Raw genomic sequence first — 18,416 nt, forward strand, 5'->3', positions numbered from 1 at the left:
GTCTTTATGTCTGTGTGTGTGTGTTTGTGTGCAAGTACATGGATTTATGTTTGCCTGCAGTAGTCGCTCAAAGTTAACTGAGCAAACCTTTAGTCATTTAGAACAATAATAATGAATTTAACATAAACTGGTGACACAAACTGACCTCAGGTTTAACATGACAGAACTGAAATAATTGTCAGGCCCTTCAGCAGAGGGATAAAGGGATGTAAATATGGATGGACAGGAGAGCAAATACCACAAAGGGTATTGCAGGACTGAGCCTGCATGTAAGCTTAATCATATTTATCATAAAAATGATAATCTCTCCAATCCCTTCCTTTGTTCATTTTTTGCTTCTCCTTCAAGCCACCCATGAGTTTATACGAGCTTCACAGGCAATCCATCTACACGCACATACACACGCGTATTAAAAAGAAAAAAAAATCCATGTAACTATATTGCAACAGCTACATATCCTAATGTGTGTGTGCATGCGTATGGGTGCATTCGTGCATTCTGTGTTGCTGTGCTGGGGGCGTGTTCTGCCAGCCTTTCTGCCCACGGCTCATGCATAATAGCATCCAACCATGCCACAGCAATGGGCATCCTCTGACAATGTTCGCTGCGTGCTGAAGTGTTTGAATATTTGTGCAGAGGCTGCAATCCAGATCTAATTTTGTCTAGTTCGGTTCTTGCCAGAGCAAATAGGAGGTAACGTGAATGTCAGTGAATGTGTTTGTGCTGTGATTTGAGAGGCACAGCTGTCCACTGAGAGATGACACACCATCACACTCACAAATGCAACTGGGGACAGGGAGAGCGAGGGAGCGAAGAGAGACAGAAGTGTTGATTTGGTTTGAAGAGCCGAAATTCAACATAAACGAGCAAGAGGAAATGTAAAAGATTAGGATGCAGAAAATTACAGACAGAGGCAGAAAAAGAGGTTGAGAGATGGTAGGAGAGCAACAGGGAGAGAGAGATAAAGAGCTAGAGAGGAGAGAGAGAGAGCGCAAGCCAGGGAGAGAGAGGCAGAGCTTTCTAACTCCAGTGATTCCCAGACTGGCTGCCTGGCTGGCACTGAGCTCTGTGCTCTAATTCACCCGATCTGATGGGGTTTCATGCCCTTGCTGCCAGTGCTGGGGGTTTTAAGAGCAACACGGGTTTCTGCTGTTGATCTTAAATCTCTTCTCACCTGCTGACCATATCAGCCTGCACAGATGATTACCAGGACAAGCTAATCTCAGCCTTACTGACGGCTAATGGATCTTCAACTGAAACACCAGTAAATGCAAGTGGCCCAAAGACGACTGGCAGAAATGAGAGGTAGGTGCTCCATCAGTGGAAACAGCATAAAGAGCATTTGTGTGTGTCTGTGTGCGTATATGTAGATGGAAAGGCTGTTAAACTAGAATATTATGTAAACTGCTCCCTGACTATTGGAAAAGGGTTGCTTACGAAAGCTTTTGAATAAAAACAGTTAAATGCTCTACATTTCTTGTAGCTATTTATGTTGGTACCAGGACAACTTAAAATGATGCTTGCTGTAGGTTGTGTTTGTCATGAAAAACTTCTTTGTAGGTGCTTTGGGCTGGAGGGACACATCAGAGCAAAGTGCCTCTCTGTTTTGTTGATCTCGTTCCACAAATGCTGTCAAAGAGCTCCACTGAGCCACTGCCGTGCTCATGCTTGTATGTTCCCTGTAAGCAGGACCGTTTGTGATCACGTGACTGAATTCATTCTTGCATATGGACAGTCATTTCAGTAACGAGGATGCAATTATCACAGGTCGTTGCACTGTATTAAATCTCAACCCAGCCATGTTATGATGCGCTTTGTTTGGGGCAAGTCAAATAAAAGCTGCAAAGGCAACACCGCCAAGAGCCATTGTACCAAACAAACACCTGACATTAGAGCACCTGCGCCTGGATATCTCCACACTTGTACAACGTAATCCGAGAAGTCCACCAGCTAAACAGAGATAAAATGATGCTTTTAACTGCATGTTAGAAAATAGAAGACTGCGTTAAAATGTGGTTTATTTAAAGAATGTAGCGGTGAGATAAAGTCATTCTGGTGCAAACTGCAGAATGTTTTAAATTATTATTTTTTGCTACCTAATTCATGTTAACATTCCTTTGTGGTTGGTTATTTATTGTGTTGTTAGCTGCAGAGTGTTGCTTAACATGATTATAGGATTTTTATGAGGCTAAGAGCTCCTGCAGGGTAAAGACATAATTTATAAAAATATTTGATCAGAGGAACATGGAGCTTCTGTTCCGATGAAAACAGATGCGATGCAGCATGTCCATCTATTCACCAGATATGTTTGTGACTTGTGAGCTAGCTACATTTACAGGCTTGGGTCAGAGCTTCATTTCATTGAGCCTCGAGCTAGTCAAGCCAAAGCTATAAATACTGCTGTAATGTTCCAGAAGGAATGGACATGAAGTTATCTCAAAGGGAATCAGACACCTAATATGTGCTGCGTATGGATTTGTGTGTGGGTGAGGGGTTATGCGGCTTTGGCAAAGTCACCAAAGGCCCCTGTCTAAGGGGGTGGGAGGTGGGAGTTGGCATATTAGCAGAAGTTTACTTTCTTGTTTATTATACAAAAAAACAATGCAAAAAAAGCAAAGAAAAAAGTTGCATATTCAAGCCAAAAATGACACAATCCTGTATTTTGTTTTCCCCAGATTAAAATATGTTATTTCTGTTATTATATACTACAGAAAATATAGCGACAAAATAAACTGCAAATCATCGAACGCCGTTGTATTTACATGGAGACTAGACTGTAACAATGTGGTGTGAATCAATTGCAATTATGTAACAGTACTGCAGGATATTATTGAACACTTTTGAAAGCTGTAGAATGAAGGGTTACAGTGCACCTTCATTTCTGACACGCAGCTGCAAATATTCCACTTTTACACGTCTGATCCACTAATGTGTCCCTTTGTTTCCACAGCGATACTGGTGTGTGCTGTCCTCTCACTCCTGTCTTTCTCACATGCCTGTCCGAAGGAGTGTAGCTGCAACAGCAACACCAAAGCAGTAGACTGCCGGGGTCAAGGACTGTATGACATCCCGCGACGACTGCATCCAGACACCCAGGAATTATACCTTCAAGATAATCGCATCAGGGGGCTTGGATCAATGGCTTTCAGGGAAATACCCCTTGTTCGCATTCTCGATATATCTAATAACTCTATAACAACAATTTCGCCGACTGCTCTGCTTGGGCTGAGAATGCTGCAGCGACTCAGCCTGGCTCACAACAACCTGAGGGAGCTCGACAAGCGGCTGCTTGGACCTATCCGCTCACTTTCACACCTTGACCTCTCACACAACAGGTTAGACCTTGATGCTAGAAAAAAAAGTTACGTTCCCTGATTTGATTTCGCATGACTCTCATTTTATTTTGTTTCGTTTCCCTTTCACCAGCCTGTGGGGTTTGCCGGGAGCCATGGGGGACAGTTTGAGGAACCTCAGCCACCTGGGGCTAGCACACAACAGGCTGACACGATTAGATCGTTCCCTGTTGGAGGCCCTGACACACCTGGACACCCTTGCACTACGCAGCAACCCCTGGAGGTGTGACTGCCAACTTATAGGCCTCAAACTCTGGCTGGAGACCTACCTCTTTAAAGGTCAGACCACTATCAGCTCTAGGCAGCGACTGGGAAACTTCCATAACATTTCCAAGGTTCATCCATAACAACGCCTTTCTTGCTGGGCAAAGTGCTGATTGTAATATTTAATCACAGCAGTACAAGAAATGCATGGGAATAAATCTACAGCAAGCCAGAGGTCAGGATGCAACAAGTGAATATTCTTAAAAAGAAGAACAGAACTTTATAAAAATGTGGGATTTCAGCATAAAAATGTCTCCAAATGAATATCCTGCTGAGAATTTTTCATTGAAGACACTATCAGCGTTAACTGTTAATACAGAGATGGTCATTTCCAGCTGCAATAATGTATATCTGTATACAGTATCTCTGCTCTGGCACAACTTAGCAGCAAGACGCCTGCATAGAACAGACGAAGCATCAATGACAACAAATCAGACAAAGCATGAAAGGAGGATGTGATGTGAAAGGAGGTTGCAAAGAAGCTTGCAGACAAGCTGAGCGTTGCTTTGTATGTATTAAAACTTAAAGTTGTACTCTGATCTTTGAGCAGTTTGCATCATATCTCAGACTAATTATAGAGGAAAATGCCTGATTTTGCACCTCGGCCAATGCAGTTACCCTTTGAAAAACCTGGAAACTCTTCTAATAGTCGTCAAACCTCGTTGTTATATATATATATATATATACACTGGGGGTACTCGTGATTACAGGGGAGCTCATCAAATGTCATCTGTATGGGGAACGAGTTAATGATAGTTAATTGTTTTTTTTAGTTTTTAAAATATTAAATCAGTCCGCTTGAGAATCTACTGAACACGGTGCACTGCAGCTCTTATAACTGTGGTCTTCAGCTAGATAGTGAAGATTAAGAGTTCTTTGTTACTGTGAAACACATTATTTTCCACGCAAAACTAAATCCAGCACGCATTAGATAGCAAAATTACCACTGTATAATGAAAGCCGGGCGTGCATGGAGCTGGCTGGCACGCCTACATGCCTATGTCACCCTGACACAGCTTTCATCTTACAGGCTGAAAATTCTAATTACTACAAAACAGAACAACGAATCCAGATACAATAATGCATGCTTAACAGAAAACCAGTGGTTAATAACACAAGCAGAGTCACAGTGTGTGACAGAGCATGCTTTACAAGAAAACAGAGCGATGAATATTAGCCTCCTAAGACCTGAACTCTTCCTCGGCAGCATTTTGAATTTCTCTTTGATGTTTGGGCACATTGGCGCCCGATGAATGTAAAAACAAAGAATTACCAGATTTTTTTTAACCTTATTTTTGTTTTTATGAAAAATGAGAGCCACATATGAGGATATTCGTGTAAAATGTTGATAGAACAGTAGCAGCATAATGTCCTCGTAAGTGGATATCAGGCCCTTGTAGAGCAAAATTGAGTATTTTGATCTAAATAACCCAAAATGTGACGTCCACATATGTGGACGCAGGTCCTAAAGTGATTTATGGTACATACAGAAGGCAGTTGACAAAGACCCATGTTACTCAGCTCTAGTGATCCAACTTCTTTTAATCACATAACACTTGCTAATGTGGCCGTTTACAGTAATATATCCTAGACTAAAAACACAAATATAAATGAGCTAGTGCAAGCTTAGCTGATGAGTATGACTGAGGTTTTCTCTGTAAGCTGCTGCAAAGGATACTTGGTAATTAAGTTATGAACAACTGACACAACCTTCAAAACTCAGTGTTGGTCCTTTCTAACTATTAAACTCTGACCCCAGGTGGAGTGGTGGATGAAGTGCTTTGCTCCCAACCAGAAGAAATGAAGGACAGAGACCTGCAGAAGATCCCTTACCAGCTCTTCCATGTCTGTATGACTACAAGCTACCATTACCTATTTGCCAACATACATCACCTTGAGTCTGAGAGACTACTACAAAGTCACACCCATGGCAACCACGCTCATCCCTCTAGCCATGCTCTCCACGTCCCCATGGCGATGGGGGAGGGATTTGGTGGTGGAGGTGGAGGTGGCATGGCAGAGTGCGAAACTAAGCAGAAGCCACGGCCCGTCAACCTGCGGCACGCTATTGCCACAGTGATCATCACCGGTGTAGTGTGTGGGATCGTGTGTCTGATGATGCTGGCTGCCGCGGTGTACGGATGCGCCTACGCCGCTATCATGGCCAAATATCAGCGGGAGTTAAAGAAGAATGAGGAACTAGCGGCAGCGCAGGGTGCAGATCACGCCACAGCAGATGAGAAAGAACCACTGGAGAACGCCATCGCCTAGGAGACGACAACTACCCCGAGACTTAAAACCTGGGCCTCAACCCTTTAACCTAATTGTCTGCGGATGTGCCACGCGTGTGCTTGTGCATGTATGTGCGCGAGAGATTATTTATTTGCGAGTATGTTCACCTCATTTCTGAGACTTGGGTAGCTAAACTCCACAGGTATCTATGCACTGATCAGAAGAGTGTCTTCTGCTGTATGCGGGTTTGAAGGACAGGCCAAAGAATTCCAACATTCGTTTTGTCTAAGAAAAGCATATCACTGATAGGTGCAAATATATTTATAACTGTGTACTTGTAGGTATAATCGTGACGCTCTTGTATTTAAAAAAATGGACTTTAGAGTTTGGTTGTCGTTTGGTTGTTATTCGTAATTTTGATAACTCATAGTAGGCAGCTGCTGTCAGTCCTGTCGCATCACTGATGTGGGTGTATGTGAACGAGGTTGTGTTTTTATCTGTGACTGAGCGTGTGTGAAAGCGTACTGTACTGTACGCACATATTACAGATGCGTCTGTGCCTAATAATGTGACACAGGTTTGAGGAGGAAGCGTGTTTTCTTAAAGGATATTTTTCCGTTTGTGACGTTAAAAATGAGAAATTCGCTGAAGCAATAATGAAACAAACTAAAACAACAACACAACTCGGATTCAGCCTTGTTGTTTTTCTCTTCACTTTGTGAGTCTGAGTTATCGTCACGCTGCACACAATCACACAATCACACACACACACACACACACACACTAAGTTTTAGGACTACAGGTTTTGAGAACAGTCTTGTTTGTGATTTTATGCTGATGGTAGTCATGTCCTACAATATGTATTATATATAATAAAGGGAAGCGTTTTACCTGATCAGTATACTGCCAGTTAATTTGATAAGGTCCTTAAAATATTGTTTAAGGAGGGGAAATCTGGGGAGATTTGCTCATGCTGGAGAGAAATCAACTCGTGAAATATTATTTATACATATAAAAACATTATTTTAATGTCTAAATCAGAAGAAAACAGTAACACAACTCAATACACTGTTCTGTAAGACAGTGTAAGACCCTCAGGCGAAAATGCCTCCGACAGTAGTTACAGTTACAGTGAAATGAGGGCTATCTGTGTGGATGTCTTTACCCATGTCAGCTTAATGATCCGCTGAAACGATGGCATATCTGTAACAATTTGTGACTTCTGAGGGAAACATCGGGAGATGCACATTTGACATTATATTTTTTGCATCTTTTATTTTATTACAAGCAAAATGTCTCGAGAAGAAACAGAAAATATGAAAATATATTTTTCCTGTGTCTATTAGAAAAAACTATTATTATCGATTTTTGGAGAGTTTCGATTACTCAGCGCAGTGAGACAGACGAACGTGCAGAAATGCTTTGGTTTAAATGCCGTGACTTTCATGGTTTTGTGTATATCAGGGTAGGAGACTCACTGCACGTGTCTTGGGATGTGACCACAAACACTGATCCACACGCAAGCGGACTGGAATACAAATGCGTGCCTATGTATGCACATATTAAAATTGTGACTCGATGTCTGCAGGGCCAGTGGTATGTGATGTCATCAGCCTGTCCTGTTAAGTTAGCGTGTTCGCGTATTCACAAGTCCACAGCTCAGTGGAGCGCAGTGCAGTGAAAACTGGCCCTAACCGCCCTACGCTCAATTTGCATTCTAGCCTACATCTCTCCTCCCATCTGACTCTCTTATATAAAATCATCCGCACAGACACCCCCTGCTGCTCTGACAAACGTGATCATCAGTGCCGTACATCAGCACCCACTCCAACAATAAGGTCTTCTAAAAGTCTTGATGCTGACTAGTCATTTGCATTGCTGCTGAGTAGGATTTGAGAGAATGTTGTTATCTTAAAACTACAGTGATCAAGTCATCAGGGTCAAATAATCCTGTGGGCTGGTGTAAACTGTGGGCTGCTTGTGTAGCACTCTGCTGGAAACCTGATGCATACGCTGTGTGCATGCTTGTGTGTCTGCGTGCGCCGTGGCAGCGCACAGACTCTCCCATCTCTGTCCTTCTGCTCCAGTGGTTTCCCCCTGGCCAAGAATACCCACAATGCACTGCTTTCATGTCAGCGCATCCAGGCACCGTGAAATAATTTTCTCTCCCACTGCCCTTTTATTTGGTCTCTTATTTTATCACTGCTAGCCCGAAAGACTTCCCTCGTGTTTCTCTCCACATCAAACCGTGTTCTGGGATTTCTCCACTGGCACGAAGCTGGTCGTCATGTGTTGACGAGAGCGAGGACACAGATCCTTTGTCTTTGGTCCTTTGTGTATATTTTCGCCAGTGGAAAGGATGGCTGTACTTCACAAGTGTGCTTCACTATACGTGACTAGAACAATTCATTGATTTAAAACTCTAATCTAAATGTTAAAAACAGTGAGAAAGCAGGATCATCTATACCAAATACTACGAATAAACCATCACAAAACTTTCATAACTCAACTGACCTATACTCACTGTAACACTGACTCTTCCTGTGGCTTTGGGGAGAGTTAGATTATAAACAAATGTCCTAAAAATATAACCTAGTGACAGAGAAACCATATGTATGCCTGCATGTCTGTCCTCCTCCCCCTTTTCCCCTCCTTCCATTTATTCTTTTCCTCTGTAACTGAGATAATGGTAACTCAACAAGAGCCATGAACTTTCTGACTGCACCAAGTTGCGCTGTATGGGCGTTACATTGTGGGGCTTCTGAGTCACCAGGATGTGAGATGAGGCAGGCCACAAAGAAATCATCTAGGCTGCAATATGCTTTAAACAGACACAGAGGCATAAGAAAAAAATGCACGAAAGGCACTTACATGCAGACTTTCAGCTTTAATTTGAAGCAGTGTTCCACTGATATGCAGTAATTAAGCATAATTACTAAAGGAAGTAACAATCTATTGTAAAATGCAGGGGTAAACACACAGACATGGGCAGGGAGTGTTTCACCTCAAAGTGGAAGAGAGGTGTGGGGAGACAAGTGTAAACTGGGGAAAATGAAGCCGTGTAAGGGTCTGTGGATGTGGATGTGCGTATAGGTGAGTGGGTGTAAAACAAAAATACAGGAAGACACACTTGCGTGCTCGCTTACCTGCAGCTATTGGTGATTTCCTCTCATCCAAAAGCTGAATAGCAGTACTGGCCAAAACAACACTCTTGTTCTCCGACCCTAAAACGCGCACAAAAGCACACACAAATACAAACGACAAAGACACGCAGAGTTCACATATCAGTCATATCATAATTCCTTATATTATTTCTGAACTGACCACAGGGAGATTGGAGAGAGGAACGCTGATCATAGATACCACAGAGCCCTATTTATGGCTGCAGCTAACTACCACAGTCCTGAGAGGAAGAGTGCATCCAAGGCAAGTCCGGCGAGTAAATAAGAGGCTTTCAGATCACTTGTATTAGCTGGCACTAATGGAAACCCTGAGGCTGAGAACAGATGAGAGCACATTCAGCCTCTGGAGGAGAAACCCTTTTCTTAGAGAAACAGTTACACTGAATATGCGTGAGGGGCTTGTGTGTATGTGGGTCTTTTTGTGACTCTGTGTGCGTCTGTATTTGTGTTCTGGGCAAGTCACTATGGAAAGGGCTGAACCTCTTCCTAATGTATCTTATTTCAAGCCACAGCAATCAGTGCGATCCACAAGAACACAGCCCAGAATTAATAAGAGAGGAAGGGGAGGTACAGACGCACGGCCAGAGAAAACAGCCAAAAATGGGTGAAAGAGGGACAGAGAACATTTCAAAGGGTCCTTTTAAAAACACATTAGTGTATTCAATTAGTTTACAAAATATAAGCTTCTTTAGAAAATATAATGACTGTGTTTTTTAACTCGTGGGTTCCAGTGCCTTCAGTTCACTATAATGAGGATTTAACAGTACCGATGTTTCCTTAAACACAGAGACAACATCATCACCATCCAAATGAAAGTCACGACTAACCTGTGTTAAAAGGCAGAGAGTAAACAAAGGTACCAGGAACTTGTTCTGCCGCTCTCTTGTACCACAGGGGAAAGTGGTCGGCATTGAACACCCCCTCTCGGTCTTCAGCTGTCAGAAAGTCTCTTAAAGCAGACGGGAAACAGAGAATACAAATGACGCACACGACACACCAAATATACAAACTGGAATCGTAAACAACACTAAAGTCAACACAAACATCAGGCCGTGTTCATGCGCACACACTGTATGCGTGCAGTCAGAAAACGTACTTGCTTGTAAGTTCATCTGGCACCACAAACAGGTTAATCCTGGACAGGCCTGTTCTCGTGCCCAGGTAAGCTATCTCCACTCCTTTATCAGAATTCCTGTATCATGTGACAAATGAATATCCGGCTGTTGTGAATTCATTTTAAGCCAAAGAAATCAGTAACTGTGCTAAATTATTAACATTTTAGTTGTGCAAATATATGCTCCATTTCATGGTATTTTCTATTTCAAAGAGGAATAAAATCCAACATAAATAACAACATCATTTCGCTTTCCTTTTGTTTTAAAGGGTAATAAGGTGGCATACTCTGACTTATTAAGCACAAGGCTGGTCCAGTAGGCTTCCAATGGAGCGGTCACCACTGCATCAAAGAGAACTTCCTGAATCAGCTCCTTGTCACCTAACAGGACAAAGGCAAAAAGGCACATTTCCACACGTGAATCTTGTTCATTAACTTGCTAATAACATATAAAATATGGGGGCTGTAAATGAGCATAACTAACAATATAAGTGGGGTTCGTGCCCACTGAGGTACAGTTTAATTGCCTCTATCTGACTCAGGTAGCGGTGCTCTGGGTGCTCATCTGTGTTGCAGTATGTCCTGTAACATGACAAGAGAGAAAAATATGAGCGTTTGTTAGAGTCACAACCAACTTCAGATCAGTTCCTTTCTTAAAACTGTAATCGCTTTAGTTTTGGTCACATAATCCAGTTGCTTTCAGTTGCTTCTGGATTGCAAAGCATCTCCAGTGAATAAAACCTGAGGTAGAAGGAAGACACTTCTTTTCATTTACAAGCATTAGTTTGAAAAGCATTTATTGTAATGTGTTTAGATGTTGGTTCCCAAGCCTGGAGACCACAAGTCATCAAGTGACACAAACAATCAAGTCAAAGTTCTGCAGATCCCAAAAACTGTTGCAGAGCTGTTGTATTTCAGCTGACATCAAACCTAACTTTGATTTATTTTTATGATTTGGCAGTATTTTAGGATTTAGCCCAATAAAGATGTCCTTTGAGTAAGGGACGGGGATAAAACAGCGGCGGGAATATACTCTTACCATTCGTCTGCCAGGGCTACATCAGGATGCTCCAAGTCATGAAGTCCTGTAAAAAAGAAAACGTGAAAACTATTTGGTTCAAAACAAATACGCAAAAACACTCAATATGAAGTCATAATAATAGGGCTAGGCATCTACATCTCCACTGCGCACACTTAAACACACACCGGGGGATGAAAAATGTGTTTTTTGAATGGATGTGACAGCTCTGATTAGATCAGGAAGAGCCAAGTCATGCTCTGAGCGCTCTGTGTGATGGACATGTTTAGAGAAACACACAGACAGACACACACACCACCACCACCGCATGAATATTAACATGCATGGGGACTGACGTGAAAACAGACATGCATGCACGTGGAGAAACACACAAGCAGGAGCAGACATACAACACTGTCAGGAGAAGGACGCACAACACACCTAAGGAGCCGCAAAGGGGAATATTTAACCTCCTGTGAAGTTGTGGCTTTTTAAATCACTACATGAAGAGAAAGACTAGACAAAAAGTGTCTACAGGTTTGAAGAGGAACTGGTTACGTTGGGCCAAAGAGGAGAAGACTTTACATACCCAACACATAACCAGTTTATAAAACATGATGAATGTTTACTGATTTAATCAGATTATCTAATGTCAACTTCATCCAGTCACAACATCAAAGGTTATTTTAACCTTCGTGTAATATTAATCCCTTAATACAATAATCATAAGATTTGAACGGGCATAGTTAATGTCAGAATCCAGCTTTTTCTGCACAAATATCACCGAGGATGGAAAAGTATTTCTTCTTGTTATTGTTTTTTAAAAAAGGCCGTTTTATTGGTTCTGACTAATCATTCTGCAAAGAGACTTTTATACCATGCATTCCTAGAAAATTATATCAAAATATATTTTTATTAAACATTTTTGTCCTAAAATAACTTTAGAAAGTGCATTTTGTGATTGTGTTTTTGTGTTTTTATACAACAAAATAATAAAAAAGTATTATTATAATACTAAAAAGCTCTCTGTGATGCTGCATTTCATGTAGTGCTCAGAGAAGCATTTACAAACTAAACTAAACTACTTGCTGAGTGCTTGTTTAATGAGAAACAGAAAAACAAAGGCCCTTAGAAGAAGAAGAGGGATCGAGAGAGTGCGAGGGAGAGAAAAGTAGGAAAACAAAAATAAAAGTAACAACAAAAACAACAACAACAACACAGAAATGAGTCACAAAGCAAAAAGGCTGATTTCCTACCTTCCTCTACTGTCACGTTCCCCCTGAAGAAAAACTTCCCATGGCCTCTGGAAAGAGCAACCCCTAGACTAAAACAAACAAACAAAACAAACAAAAATAAACAAAAACCCCTAAAACAAAACAAACAAAACATATTTCCTAAAAATCTGTTGTCGTTTACAGATTAACCACCGGAAAATTCAGCTTCGTTAGCTTAAGGAAGTCTTCAGACTTCTTACCTGAAAGGAGTCCCTTTGATGTCTGTGTAGTAGTAATCATTGTGCAAAATCAGCACACGTTTCTGAAAGAGGTGAATATAGTGGCTGCGTTAAACACCAGGCGGTGCTGTCTGATATCATTTCTTGCAATCTAGCGCCATCTAGTGGTGCAAGTAGTACAAGCTTCTGTTGGGCAGTCCTTAGCTGCAGATGGACATCAGTACATTCATAAAGAGTCTCTTGTGAGCGTCTCTGTCTCTCTATATAAATATAGATATACAATAATAATAATAATAATAATAATGTGTGTGTGTATGTGTGTGTGTGGATGTCTGTATTTACATACCAAATGCTTAATAATCAGCCTAATGCAAATCGCTCTTTAATATGTGCGAACACACATTTAACACATTCACACATATCTACACACACCTTTCTCTCTCTCTGACAGGCAGGAAGTAAAGCAGAATCAGCGGGCTGCTGTTTCCCCGTATTCAGCAACATGTGCTTTGTGGAGATAAGGGGCTCACACGCAGAGAGACACACACCAGTGCATGCACAGCAAACCAAATCAGAAACAAAATCCCCAAGTCAGTCCTGTACATCACTGAGCCAGCTGTAACAAGCCCTTAGCAGAGTGAATGCTTGCTGGTAAGTATTTTCTCTCGCTCAGCCTTTAGGACTATCTGACAAGTGCGTTGTTTGTGCGTTTTGTTGTTTTATTTCTGAACTTTGCATTTCTCACCCCTTTGTCTACACTCTTCTTCACCTCCATTGAGAAGATCCCCGTCTTCCTGTTGACCATTGCATTTCGTAGCTAGAAAGACAAAGCGCACACACACACACACACACACACACACACACACACACACACACACACACACAGTTGTGCTTGATGACACTGATTTTCAGAGCGCTGCTGTCCTGACACTTGATGCAGATTTACTAGTGTCTCACCGTGTCTTCCTTATCCTCCCATTCCACCTCAGACAGATCCACGCTGCTATAGTTCGGTTTTCTTCTCTTCTTGCCATCTCCATACTGGACAAACATCCCAACACACACATGCACGCACAATCAGAAATACTGGAAATGACATAACAGAAAGAGTATGCCAAACTACGGCAATTCTTTTGTTGTTCTGTTGTTGTTATCAGTTATCAAAACAAGCCATTGCATTTCACATAATGAAAATGTCATCACAACCTCCAAGAAAATGTTTGTATTTTGTTTTAAATAGTCTTGAACAATAGTTGTCCAGTGTCGCATGTTTGTTAAGCCACATAGCAACTGCACTGTGATCCAGTCAAGCAGGGGCGAAACTCAAGGGATGAACCAGTGTTGTGTGTACATATAATCTACAACTTGGCAAAGAATCTATTTTAAATTGAATCTTTACTTTGTTACTAACATGCACAAACACATAATTTATTCCCATTTATTTAGTTGAATGTATAAAAAGATAACAGAGTCTGACAGGTATAAAATACTATGTTTGCACCAACAAGGGCCACTAGCCAAAAACTTGGCACATCTTGGTGTGGACGGTGTTGCATGGTGGTTCTAGACAAAACTGTGCAGGTGACAGGCCAAATCTACATCAGATGAACCGTATCTAAAAGTCATGTCCTTAAAAAACAGGAAAACAGTCCAGCGGACACCAAACACAGGACCTGAAGATCATCAGAAATAGTTTCAGTGGCATGGAGGCAATCATGGAGCCATTTTACCTCCTTTCTTTCCTTAAGAAGGGAACGAGGGAAACAGACTGAGGTGTATAATAGCAAAGAAGAAACTGAGAAGATTAAATGAGCAAATACATGATAAATTATTACTGAACCAAAGAATTAATCTTTTGTAACAGAAAGACTACAGAAAGAGTTTGATGAGTAGGTTGATATTGCTATCATAATTTACAGTTAAGTATGAAAGTAAACCCCGGAAGCCACCAGCCAATCTTTGTTTAACTGATACAGAAGCAAAAGTAAAAATGAGAGGGAATAGAGTTTCACATGGTTGCTGCTGCTGTTTCTTGCTTGTGGTTACTCAGTCATGCTGACAAATTACCTTTGGCTTTGAAAATTAGGACTGTGCTCTAATGTAAGAAGTAGCCACAGAAAGACAAGCAAGCAACTGTTGACAAACTATCTCCACATAATCATGTTTGCACCTGTGCAATAATAGTAGAAGCTCGTTTTTCAAAGCTACTGTAATGGAAAAAAAGCAGGAGTGACACAAGAGAAACCAAAGCTTCAAAAATGTAAATGTACTTTGATGTAAGTGGCCAGATAGTTTTCACTGGTTAACATACAACAAAGAGACGATGGGAGTGGGCGGCTTCAATTGTGCAGAATGTGATGCAGCTTGCAGCACAGTTTCTAACAGCTTGTCTCACCAAACTACATGCATGAAAAAAGAAGAGGATCTTTTTACTCCATTCAAATCACATCTTTTCAATAAGAAAAGGCTTATTTATTGAAACAGTGGATTTTAAACGAAACAGTCAATACGTTTTCTGTTTGTTCTTGACCATCCCTTATAATGGTCTGTATTTGTACAGCGCTTTTCTAGTCCCTAAGGACCCCAAAGCGCTTTACACATGCAGTCATCCACCCATTCACACACTGGTAATGGCAGCTACATTGTAGCTGTAATGACAGAGGTGAGGCTGCCGGACACTGGCGCCACCGGGCCCTCTGACCACCTCCAGTAGGCAACGGGTGAAGCATCTTGCTCAAGGACACAACGACCGAGACTGTCCAAGCCGGGGCTCGAACCGGCAACCTTCCGATTACAAGGCGAACTCCCAACTCTTGAGCCACGATCGCCCCGTGATACATTAATACGACTTTAACACCATGGCCCACTTTATTAGGAGAGTTTTGCGTTATTTCTCGGTCAACTTCATAATTACTAACTTCATATTTCAGGGTAACAATCCAGTAAGTTCCACAACGTGCTGGACAAAGACAGTGTTGGTAGTTGTTGCCTCTGTACACAACCACAATCAACACTTGGCTGATGTGCAGACTTCAACTCAAGGAATTAAAAAAAAAATGCATTAATTGTTTAGGAATTACAGCTGTTTTTATACATTTTCACTGGCTCTTACCAGTGTTTGGATCTTTTTTAAATCCTCCATATTTCCATTCATGAAGACTTCTCTTGCTTGTTGCTGTCATTGTTCGATGTTGTGAAGCTGTCTTTCTAAACCATGGAAATGATTCTGTCATCATTCACTTTAGCTGACTCCTGTGGTCTTTCAGGCCTTTTGTTCTGTTCTGTCTCTCTGACAGGTTGATTTTGTTTCTTCAGCCTCCCTCTCTTGAATTGACACATCTTTGTGAAAATTACAGCAAAAAGCTATAAAATACAAATTCAACACTTTGCATCAGCTTCAGATGTCATGTCTGTTTCGTTTGCTATGAAATAACAAAGGCTTCACATGGCCATGACTGCTTGTCAGTCAGTTCTCCGATTACCTCTGAGCCTCTGAAAATGCAGGTCTGTGTATAAATTCCCATAATGTTTAAACAGTCAAGCATTTTTTTGTTAAAGCTGAAAGTTTCATTTCAATCATGTCTTGATTGTTTGATTTGTCACTGTGGTGACATACAGAGGCAAAACCATAAAATCTGTATTTTTGTCCAACAAGCTGTATTTGAAACTGCTTTGATTTAGAATAGTCTTCATTTTACGTACACCTATAAAAAGGTGGTGTCATCATACCTGCTGGCACTTGGGCCAATAGCTGGATAATTTAGTCTTAATTTCACGATTCCTTTATTTAATCAAGTGCTTCAGCCTAATAAAGCACCGATAACTTCTTAAGAATTCAACCGTGCAACAACAGTTTATGTATATGTGACTTTTATTAATCTATCAAGCGTCAGGATGCAACGCTCCAGGAATACACCACTGCTGGGTAGCTCACTGGCTTGACCACTGACCCATTAAATGAAGGTGAAACAGATCAAAGTACTGAACTTTTTAATTGCATTGTATGTGTGTGTTTATGCGTGCGTCTGTGTTACTACTGTATGTGTGTCTACTTTTGAATCTGTCAGTGAGGACAGTCTCCCACCCCTCATTAGCTGTTAAACACTGGTCATTAACGTCTTTAATTAGACCTCTATTAAACCATCTGTCTGTCTGCCTCACTGTCTGTTCTCTGTTCTCCATCTCATCTGTTGCCCTGGCATCCATATGAGCACCTCACTCTTCTCCCCCAGTGTTACACCAGGCCTACCTGCACCTATCCTCACATTCAGCAGGTTCCCGCAGCCTCCCTCTCTTTCTACACTCTCTCTGTCCAGCTCTTGTGAGAGGAGTGGGTGAGTACAATAGAGTTAATCACAGCCATTCAGAAGCTGTATCTCTGTCTATTCACAGAACAGCAGAGGCCTGGAACATGCTCTCCTCATCTACATACCACCACGCAGCCAGCATACTCACAAGGCACACCACACAGAGTACCACACAATTACACACCATTCTGTTAAAGTCAATCGCAATCTCAGTGTGACAACAAAAAAAGAAAATTGGTAAGTGACTTGATGTGAACTCGAGAGGGTGTATTCATCTATCCAGTACAGAACAACACATTTCAACTTCAACCTGTGCATCCTAAAAGGGATTTTTATGGTAATAAGTGTCACACTCAGTAAACTCTGAAATGTCCTGGAGGTAATACTCACGAGTGGCCGTAAATCCGGGTGGGTGAGGATGTAACCGTTGTTGGTGATTGCAAAGGCGTAGCCATGAATGCCCAGCTAGTAGAATATGCAAAAGCACACACAAAGACACACCAAAATTATGCATAACAAATCAGAACCTAATTGTAAATCTGGTTAATCAAGCCCCTTTCAGAGTCTTTGTTTTTGTGGTAAAACCGAGACCCGCACAACGGGAAAGGACGGCATCGTTCATCATGTCATGTCTGAGCAAATAACACACTTTCAAATGTCAACACCTTACACACATCCAAGATTCAGATCTACAAAAGAAATCAGTGCAGGGATGTGGGTGGGGGGACACGAGCAGAATGCATTAATGAACCGAGTGTAACCAGGAGCTGTGACTAAGCTCATCTCTAATGTATCTGCGACTTGGCTTTGCATTCAGTTACTGTACTCTGGACTGACTTATGTGGAGTATTTTATGTATTATAAGGTGGGGTTTTGGACCGCTTGCGGAACTGGAGAGGTGGAGCAACATGTTCAGAGTTCAGTGTAGAGGAGAGGGTGACGGGCACAGAAGTTGCACATCGTGTAATCAGTCTTTCCTATTTATGCGATAGCTTGCTAGGATCTGGTGGAAACAGACAGTGGCTGTTGTAGCCATACAGTAAAACATCTTCGTGAGCTAAAGCTGTGTGCATGGGTATTCAGGACTGTGCCAATGTGCACAAGTGTATAAAACTGCTTGAGTAAGCATTGGGAACCCTCGGTAGCAGTGTGATAGTGTAAAACATTGAATAATGGCTATTGAGATCCCTAATCACGTGCAGGAAGAACTAAGTGATGCTGGATGTGGTACCTTATACTTGGGGATAGTCTTGAGCAGCTCAGAGACTGGCACATCTGTCCCAACCACCCCCAGAAGGATTCCACGGTTTCTCTGCAAGCACACAAATATACGAAAATTGGTTAGCTCAGTTTAAAAGGTTACTTACATAACAATCTTTTACAGCCGCATCAGTGCCTCCGTTTATGTTATTTATAAAAATATTCAACTTGCAATGCGCTGCTTTGTCCCAATTTTCAAACTGCAATCAAAGTGATATTAGCATCCATCAAAT

The 18,416-nt window shown here is 41.6% G+C and overlaps 2 protein-coding genes across 3 annotated transcripts in view; one reads left to right on the forward strand and one right to left on the reverse strand.

Moving 5' to 3' along the window:
- Nucleotides 1-18,416, reverse strand: part of cacna2d3a (calcium channel, voltage-dependent, alpha 2/delta subunit 3a) — a 117,152-nt gene that overhangs the window by 17,140 nt on the left and 81,596 nt on the right. For both annotated transcript variants that reach the window (XM_005914631.3, XM_014338774.2), the window contains 12 exons: nucleotides 18,155-18,235; nucleotides 17,314-17,388; nucleotides 13,574-13,657; nucleotides 13,362-13,433; nucleotides 12,638-12,699; nucleotides 12,420-12,487; nucleotides 11,185-11,230; nucleotides 10,630-10,727; nucleotides 10,433-10,526; nucleotides 10,128-10,223; nucleotides 9,859-9,980; nucleotides 8,996-9,073 (listed from right to left, as the gene is read on the reverse strand). In XM_005914631.3, coding sequence (XP_005914693.1) covers nucleotides 8,996-9,073; nucleotides 9,859-9,980; nucleotides 10,128-10,223; nucleotides 10,433-10,526; nucleotides 10,630-10,727; nucleotides 11,185-11,230; nucleotides 12,420-12,487; nucleotides 12,638-12,699; nucleotides 13,362-13,433; nucleotides 13,574-13,657; nucleotides 17,314-17,388; nucleotides 18,155-18,235 — 976 coding nt within the window. The remainder of the gene's footprint in view (nucleotides 1-8,995; nucleotides 9,074-9,858; nucleotides 9,981-10,127; nucleotides 10,224-10,432; nucleotides 10,527-10,629; nucleotides 10,728-11,184; nucleotides 11,231-12,419; nucleotides 12,488-12,637; nucleotides 12,700-13,361; nucleotides 13,434-13,573; nucleotides 13,658-17,313; nucleotides 17,389-18,154; nucleotides 18,236-18,416) is intronic.
- LOC102307157 (leucine-rich repeat and transmembrane domain-containing protein 1) lies at nucleotides 590-6,529 on the forward strand. The gene is made up of 4 exons (XM_005914630.3): nucleotides 590-1,305; nucleotides 2,951-3,335; nucleotides 3,427-3,632; nucleotides 5,377-6,529. The coding sequence occupies exons 1-4, from the start codon at nucleotides 1,269-1,271 to the stop codon at nucleotides 5,886-5,888; spliced, it is 1,140 nt and encodes a 379-aa protein (XP_005914692.1). The 5' UTR covers nucleotides 590-1,268; the 3' UTR covers nucleotides 5,889-6,529.

This window comes from Haplochromis burtoni, unplaced genomic scaffold, assembly GCF_018398535.1.
Source record: "Haplochromis burtoni strain Fernald_Lab_line unplaced genomic scaffold, NCSU_Asbu1 Contig_9, whole genome shotgun sequence".
Classification (NCBI taxonomy): domain Eukaryota; kingdom Metazoa; phylum Chordata; class Actinopteri; order Cichliformes; family Cichlidae; genus Haplochromis; species Haplochromis burtoni.